Source organism: Chiloscyllium plagiosum, chromosome 33 (assembly GCF_004010195.1).
Source record: "Chiloscyllium plagiosum isolate BGI_BamShark_2017 chromosome 33, ASM401019v2, whole genome shotgun sequence".
NCBI lineage: Eukaryota > Metazoa > Chordata > Chondrichthyes > Orectolobiformes > Hemiscylliidae > Chiloscyllium > Chiloscyllium plagiosum.
The window spans coordinates 19,588,654-19,596,621 of NC_057742.1; the positions used below are offsets into that span (position 1 = coordinate 19,588,654).

The 7,968-nt window shown below is 42.4% G+C and overlaps 1 protein-coding gene across 3 annotated transcripts; it reads left to right on the top strand.

The window, feature by feature from the left end:
* The first annotated feature begins 3,181 nt into the window (after positions 1-3,181).
* LOC122539919 (twist-related protein 2-like) lies at positions 3,182-5,611 on the top strand. Of its 3 annotated transcripts, none has more exons than XM_043675103.1 (3): positions 3,182-3,415; positions 3,925-4,442; positions 5,162-5,611. In XM_043675103.1, exon 2 carries the CDS (start codon positions 3,952-3,954, stop codon positions 4,423-4,425), a length of 474 nt encoding a protein of 157 aa, XP_043531038.1. In that variant the 5' UTR covers positions 3,182-3,415; positions 3,925-3,951; the 3' UTR covers positions 4,426-4,442; positions 5,162-5,611. The 3 variants fall into 3 exon arrangements, with proteins under 3 accessions (XP_043531038.1, XP_043531037.1, XP_043531036.1); XM_043675102.1 differs by lacking the exon at positions 3,182-3,415 and adding an exon at positions 3,437-3,780; XM_043675101.1 differs by lacking the exon at positions 3,182-3,415 and having other exon boundaries at positions 3,437-4,442.
* The last annotated feature ends 2,357 nt before the right edge of the window (positions 5,612-7,968 follow it).

Below are 7,968 nucleotides of genomic sequence, written 5' to 3' on the forward strand. Positions count from 1 at the left end.
GCGATTGACCAGAATGCTACCTGGACTGGAGGGCATGCTTTATGAAGAAACACTGAGGGAGATAGGGCTTTTCTCATTGGAGCAAAGAAGGATGAGAGGTGACTTGATAGAGGTGTACAAGATGTTGAGAGGCATAGATAGAGTAGAAAGCCAAAGACTTTTTCCCAGGGTAGAAATGTTTATCACGAGGGAGCATAATTTTAAGGTGATTAGAGGAAGGTTTAGAGGAGATGTCAGAGGCAGGTTCTTTACACAGAGAGTGGTGGGTGCATGGAATGCACTGCCAGCAGTGGTAGTAGAATCAGTTATATTCAGGACATTTAAGTGACTCTTGCATAGGCTCAATGAAGGGTATATAGATTAGTCTGATCTTAGAGGAGGATAAAAGGTCAGCATAACATCGAGGGCTGAAGGGCCTGTACTAAGCTGCACTGTTCAATGTTCTATAAGCTGCTTCACTTTTTGTCTGTGCTAACCAGCATGGCACAGCTGAAATTCTGTGAGAATCCAAGAAGGCGCAATGTAGTGAGTGTTAAGAGAGCAAGAGAGGAACCTTCAGATTACCTTGGACGAATCAAGAGAAGGGGACCCATTCCTGTGTGCAAAGACACCTGACAGTATTTATAATGAAAGGGACAGTGTGCTCTAAAGTGCAGCATTGAAGTGGACAACTGTACTGTAAGTGGGTCAGAGATGTGCCATAACGACTCTTTGAAGCTGGTACGTGTCTTACGTTAATGCCCATGGATAGGGGTTGTCAATGGTTGATGCCTATGAAGTGTACTGAGATGTTAGTGACTGCTGTCCAAAATGGAGGACCCAGAGGACCAAGCAATAAACCAGTCACCAGATAAGTGCTCTGACTTTTATGTCAGGGATTGTGACAATCCTGTTTCTATCCAACTGGTGGGAGAATGGGAAACTACATATCAATGTGGAATGATTAGCTAATAATCATCCATTCATTCAGTGAGATTGTTGGTCTTGCTGTTCAACAAATGATTAGAGAATCAGACTTTTTCCCTCTCAATGCTGAGAATCTAATTTCTGCTGATCACACACGATTGTCCCAACTGACTTGTCAATACCTACATTATTCAGAGCTGACAAGATTCTCCCCAATTATATTAACTTGTATTTACTGCTTACACATCATTCTTCAAGTTTATTAATTTTTAAAAAGCTACAATTTTCACGTTATTAACTGGATACACCCTCTTCCAATTTGAAATCTTCTGCAAATATGTAAATAGCAATCTCTTCCAGAATACACATCATTCAAGAAAATTATGAATATCAGTGGTACTAGCACTGTTTCCTGGGGAAAAAAAAACTTTTGCCATCTGTTGCCAGACTGAGCAGCTAAAATTAATCTTACTTTTTTTGTTGTTTTATAGTCATCTTGCAGAATGGTTTGAATCCACAACCAGGGCTTGAATAGACAACCATTGTGAATAGCTTAGTGCAATAATGAGAAAGTCTGTCCTTCAAGTAAACAATAAAATTTATATTTACATCATGTCTTTCATGGGTCCAGATATCCCAAAATTCATTACTGGCAATTCAATTTTTTTTGGAATGCAGTAATTGTAATACACAAAATGAAGCAGCTAATTTGTATATAGCAAGATACTGCTTTCAATGGTGTGATAAATATTAGTTTTAGTTTGGGGAATAATGACACAACAATTAATTTAAAGGATAATCTCAACTAAACTAATAAAAGGTTAATAAAATAATAATTAAACCAAGACATTCTTCTGAATGCTCCTGAGATAGACAATTCTTTTCATCAGTAAAAGGATTCAAGATTTTTGGGGGAAAGGCAGAAAAGCGGAGTTGAGGATTACAGATCGGATCTGATCTCACTGATGGCCGAGTAGATTTGATGGGCCCAACAGCCTACTTCTGGTCCTAGGTTTTATGGCCTTTCAGGAGGGAAAGTTAATCATACCGGGCTGGGGAAATAACATTACCCTGGAAAACGTTTAGGACACAAAGGTAAACGAAGGTCTCTTGCTCCGACCGACCAACCTCAAGTCTTGACTTTTAGTTTGAATTGAGAAGTCTTCACTTGAATGAGTTACATCTTGGTACCAACTTTTACAGTGTTCCTTTAAAATGTATTCTTGGCAGGTGGATGACAATATCAAGACAACACCCAGTGCCAACCCTTAATTATCCCGTGGCAGATTTAACGTAATCAATTAAATCTACGATTCTATCTGTCTGTACCGCCGTTCGAATGATCATTAAAGATCGTAATGACATTGCGGAGACCACAATCCTGACCCTGAAGCGGAGGAGCCGGGGTTGGACTGGGATGGACAAAGTTAAAAATCTCACAATACCGGGTTATATAAACCCTGTGGCCTATGATCCTGTCCCACTAGCTCCCTGATGAAGGAGCGGCGCTCCGAAAGCTAGTGCTTCCAAATAAACCTGTTGGGCTATAACCTGGTGTTGTGTGATTTTTAACACTTCTGACCAACATTCCTCATTTAACCAAAAAAAAACAAACTCACTGACATTTTGCTGCGTGTGCCCTCTCGCTGTGCACAAATGTTGCCTTTAGAACAGAAGTATTTCAATCAACTTCATTGTATGGGGATGTTAGAGAGGTCAGATAGAAGCTGTATAAATGGAAACTTTCACCTTTCAGATCGCCACCTTGTTCCCAGATACAGCATAGCCCCGGAATAGGCGCCAGGCGGCGCAGTAATCCACACGGAAAAGATTAACAGCATCCAAACTGTACAAGGTTAAATTCCATTGTCTAACCAATGGCTGAAAATGTTACATTCCTCTCGAATGCCTTTTGTTTTAAGAATAACATTTGCTGCAATTTCAAAGAATGTCTCTAAGAAAAGCAACACTGGGTGGGGCTGGTGGGGAATAAATTGAAGTTGGACTTTTTTCAAGATGTCCCAGAACTTACCTCCTTCACTAATTTCCCAACATCGGCAGAGCCCCTGTTGCAAATGTGTAAAAGGAGAGCGCAGGAGAACCCTAGAACGGTTAGAAATCGAACCTCAAAGAGAATTAGAGTTTGGGAATTAAACTTATCTTAATGATTGGAGCAGGCGAAAAACATAAGCAGTGAAAGCTACCGGAGCACCGTTATTTTGAATACTTAATTTCAGTTCCTTAAGAGTTTAACAAGCAACAAGAAGAGAAAAGTTTCCAACAGGGCGCCAGTGATAATGCAGGCGGCTCGCGGGAGCGTCTATTGATCAAACACAGGATTAATTCGGGAATAATGCGAATTAACATCATGAACATAACTCAAACGGAGATTTAGTCATTAGCATTTCGTTACGGGGGATTGTTTTTCAACTCGGTAGCTCCTGATTGCACCAATTTAAAACCATCACTTTCTCTGCAACTGACCAGGCAATGCGTTTAAAACATCAAGGTAACTGCAAATCCATGAAGTCGACATACAAAAATTACCCTTCCTTTTTGTTTGTTACCAAATCGCCATTTCCTCCCGATGTAACCAGCGCCGAGCACCGTTAATTTGCAAATCTCGTTACATGAACCGTTTTGAATTCCACTAGATATCCTTTAAGATCAACTTTGTGCTTTGGAGAAAAAAAAATGGGAGTAGATCCGCAGGCTGATTTTATACAGATGTTAGTGGGTGTTTTCTGCATCGTTTGCCAACAGAATACTCCCACTCATTAGAGAGAATGTGGCCCAATCAGTTCTGAGCTTCCCCAGGATGTGGGCCCTCTCACGGATCTTGAAAGCTCAAACCCCCCACGAAACCAGTGAAAGGTAGCAAGAAGAATTAGGAGCACTGGGACTAAAGTGGCTAAGGCACTTCTGTAAGTTTTGTTTATTTTTACAAATTCGTAGTTTCTGTTGACAGAGAACTTCTCTCTCTCTCTCCCTCTCCCTTCTCCTTGACGTTGACGCCAGCTCTTTCAGAGTTTGGTGGCTCGCAACATGCAGGAGGATTCCAACTCTCCGTTCTCTCCCGTGGACAGCTCAAGCAACAGCGAGGGAGAGCAGGACTCACAGCAGAAACGAATCGGCAGGAAGCGGCGCTCAGGCCAAAGGGCTCACAGGCCCAGCACTGGGAAGAAGGGGATGAAGATCTCTCCCCTCGCCCAGAGTCTGGAAGATATTCAAACCCAGAGGGTCGTGGCGAATGTGAGGGAACGCCAGAGGACACAGTCTCTGAACGACGCCTTTGCCACGCTGCGGAAAATCATCCCGACTCTGCCCTCGGACAAACTCAGCAAAATCCAGATCCTGAAGCTAGCTGCCAGGTACATCGACTTCCTGTACCAGGTGCTGCAGAATGACGAGCTGGACAGTAAGGTGACGAGCTGCAATTACCTCTCACACGAGAGACTCAGCTACGCGTTTTCTGTCTGGCGGATGGAGGAGTCGTGGCCCTTGTCTGCTGGACCTTAGCATTTGCTGCTGAGCAGGTAACTGGCAGGGCCCTTTGGCCACCGAGATCCCTTGAACAGGGTCGGCTGTACAAACCCAGATAGGCAGCTGTACAAATGCTGACACCCTTCTGCAATGTGGACCTAACGCTAACCCGCCTTTTCCATCTCAGCTGCCATTTGAGGCTGAATCCTTTTCTTTCCTTCCCTCTGTCTTCCGCCAATGTGTGTATTTTCCTTCACTCTCAGGATTTGCACCCCCGCCCTAACCATGACCGCGTAACATTGAAATCTCTCCCCCCTGTCCCGAAGTATTTCCTCAGCGGCTGTAGCATGGAAGAAAGGTTAAGCCAACACTGGGGAGGGGTGCTCCCATTTCTTCCTGACATTCCAAATGCTCAAGTGTGGATGTTCACAGGCCCTGTGCATCCAATTCTCTCTCTCTCACACACACACACCCAACCCCACTGCTCACGCACTCACAAAACCTTCGAGTTCAAGTCAATGCATTTTATAAAATCCTGTGCTTACTTCTCTGATTTCGATCAATAATGGCCTTTGGACGAGATTCACGCTGATCTTTGGTTTTTATTTGCATGGAGTTTGTAAATAATCGTAAAAAAGTATTGTTGATTTTCTATTACTGATCTGGGAATCTACAAAGGCACCCAGTCCCGGGCTGGGAAGCTACAATTTACTTCAAGTATTTTTTCCCCCATTTCCAAATGATCCAAATTATTCTTCCATTTGATTTACAGGCACAATATTATGCGACGTGGAATTTCTACACCACTGCACCAAGAGCATTTTAAAGTCGGCCTCGTGTTAGCAAAAGTCAAGAGCACTTAAATACCATGCTGGGGCGATGGACATGAAGATACCTTGGACTAAACTGGGACATCAGACGACAATAGTCTGTGGATCCATTTTTAAATATTTATTTGCATGTCTCCTGCAAAGCTTTAATTCCACCGTGTATCGTGTGGCGGGACTGGGAAATGATTTTTTGTTGTTGTTAAAAAAGGAAGAAAACCACGGACAAAGGAATATAAGCAGGAGCTTTGTTGTGGAATATTATTTTTTATATTTTGATTGGAACTTTATTTCCGGAGAATGAGCTCTGAATGTTGTGAACCGTCTTATTATTTTAAGAAAAGTTCTATCGCATCCTGTGTTTTATAATAAAAGCATATTGCGAACACTTCTAATCAGGGTTTTTGTGTGTTTTGCAGCAAAGTTTTAGTGAATTTATAGCTCTCAGGGGAGCGGTAAGGCATTTGCCAGCGAAATAAATAATATTATCAAACAGAAATCAGATGTTTAGCAATAATCTTTAACACAGTTCCGTGCTCTATATATTTAAGACAATGACCTCCGTATATAACGAGATAATTATGAAATAGTGAAGATATGTTATGTCTCATGTAGTCTTGAAGCTTTGAAATGCACAGGAAAGGTACAATTACCATGTGCTTTCAGGAGTAAGATTGATAAGTATTTTTTGAAAGTGATTCATGTGCAGAAAATCCTCTCACTTTAAGACAGGATGTTGAGCGTATAATTTTAAAATTTGCTTTTCAGGATATCCTCGAATACCCAAAGTTTACTATAATAATGTCCAAGTCTCTCAACAAATACAAAACTTTGTTGGAATTATGTGGTTTGAAAGTACTTTGCGTGATTTATCAGAAAATCTGCATTTCTTCCAAGCGGGTCGTATTCCGACCGCACTTCTAACATTTAACCAGCGTGAGTTAGATTCCGTGGATCAAACACACCGGGGTCTGTTATCCGGCGCAGGTGGGAGGGGGAGAGGGGGAGAGGAGCAGGGGACGGGATGGGGCACTTTTACTGAATTTCACCAGAACGACTGGAGCAAAGTGAGCGCGAAGAAAGCAGAAGGCTCAAAGCAGCCTGAAGGAAATGGTAGTGGCAGCGAGTCCCAGAGTAACCGAGAGTGAGCTCGGGGTGGAGGGAGGGAGGGCGAGAGAGGGAGGGAAGCATGCGCTGGAAACGGGGTGCATTCCATTGACTATCACGCCAGAGCATCTTCAAAAGATGCAAGAACACCTGTACAAAGGAAATACAATTTCTTTTTTTTAAAAAAATCAACGTTTGTTTTATCTATTACAATCGAGTTGCGAATGTTTTTAAAATGAAAATTAGCTTTTGCAGGTAACTCGCGGCTCCTAATCGCGATTATTTTATACAACGTGAAACCTAACGGTTAAACTTTTAATAAAACGGAATGATACTTTGACAGGTACAGATGTTTTATTGTGGTTGAGCAATTCCCGCTTATTCTGGTCAATATTAAAAGGATCCTACAATTTAATCGATGCCAGGACGACCCCTTTAGAATTTTGAGACTGAAAATACACATATGTGATGTGTCCGGCGAGACTTTGCTACATTGTATGAGAATGACTGGCAGCTGTCAGTTTCATAGATCATTCTCTTCCAGTGCAGTTGGAAGTTGTACATTCCCGTGATAAACTGCTGCACTTCGGCAGCGGTAAGCGGCGTGTTCAGCTGTTTCTCGTAGAGATGAGGAACATGGTGTGGAGGAGCCGGTGTTGGACTGGGGTGGACCAAGTTAAAAACTCACACAACATCAGGTTATAGTCCAACAGGTTTATCTGGAAGCAGTAGCTTTCGGAGCGCTGCTCCTTCATCAGGTAACTGTGGAACAAGATCATCAGACACAGAATTTATAGCAAAAGATTACAGTGTCATGCAAGTGAAATGGTATATTGAACAAATCTCGATTGCACTCCCAGCCGTCACTTGGATAAGGTTAGCTTCTCTATCTCTCTCTGATGGTGTGTAGAGTTCGCTTTCTTACACAAGCCCTCCTTGTGATCAAAAGACATCGAAAGCAGACAATGTCTCTCTCGGATTTTAAACTAAACTAAGTTTCTCTCATCCATAGATCTCCAAATACACCCACATCTCAAAGCATTGCCTCACCTCTGCCCCAAACACACTTTAAATTACAGGGTAAAAACAATGACTGCAGATGCTGGAAACCAGATTCTAGATACCAGATTCTAGATTAGTGATGCTGGAAGAGCACAGCAGTTCAGGCAGCATCCGAGGAGCAGTAAAATCGATGTTTCGGGCAATACATCACACATCGACCTCACAATGCCCAGATACCACAGCCGACTTGAATCGGAAGGGACATAGTCCCAAATATTTGCACTGACAATCGTATTTGGTTATTCTTTCTGAGCAATGTCAACTTCACCCAAGAAAAACAAAATCAATATAGACCCATTATAAAGAGTTTAAGATTGTTTATACTTCTAATAATGGGAGGAAATTGTCCCACAGACACTGGACAATTGTGTGCCATTGGAATCTTCACTTTTTACCCAACATCTGGCCACCTTCAGGCGCCGGAGTGCTGGTCTCTTTTTTTTAAAATCGCCTCTTGTTGTAATTTTGAACAGAGCCGGATTCAGCCGCTTTTAAATACAACAGGAGAAAATCAGCACGTCTTCAAATTCAAAGGGCGGCTGCTTCTGCCCGGTGAACCTAGACAGCAACGGGGATACATTGG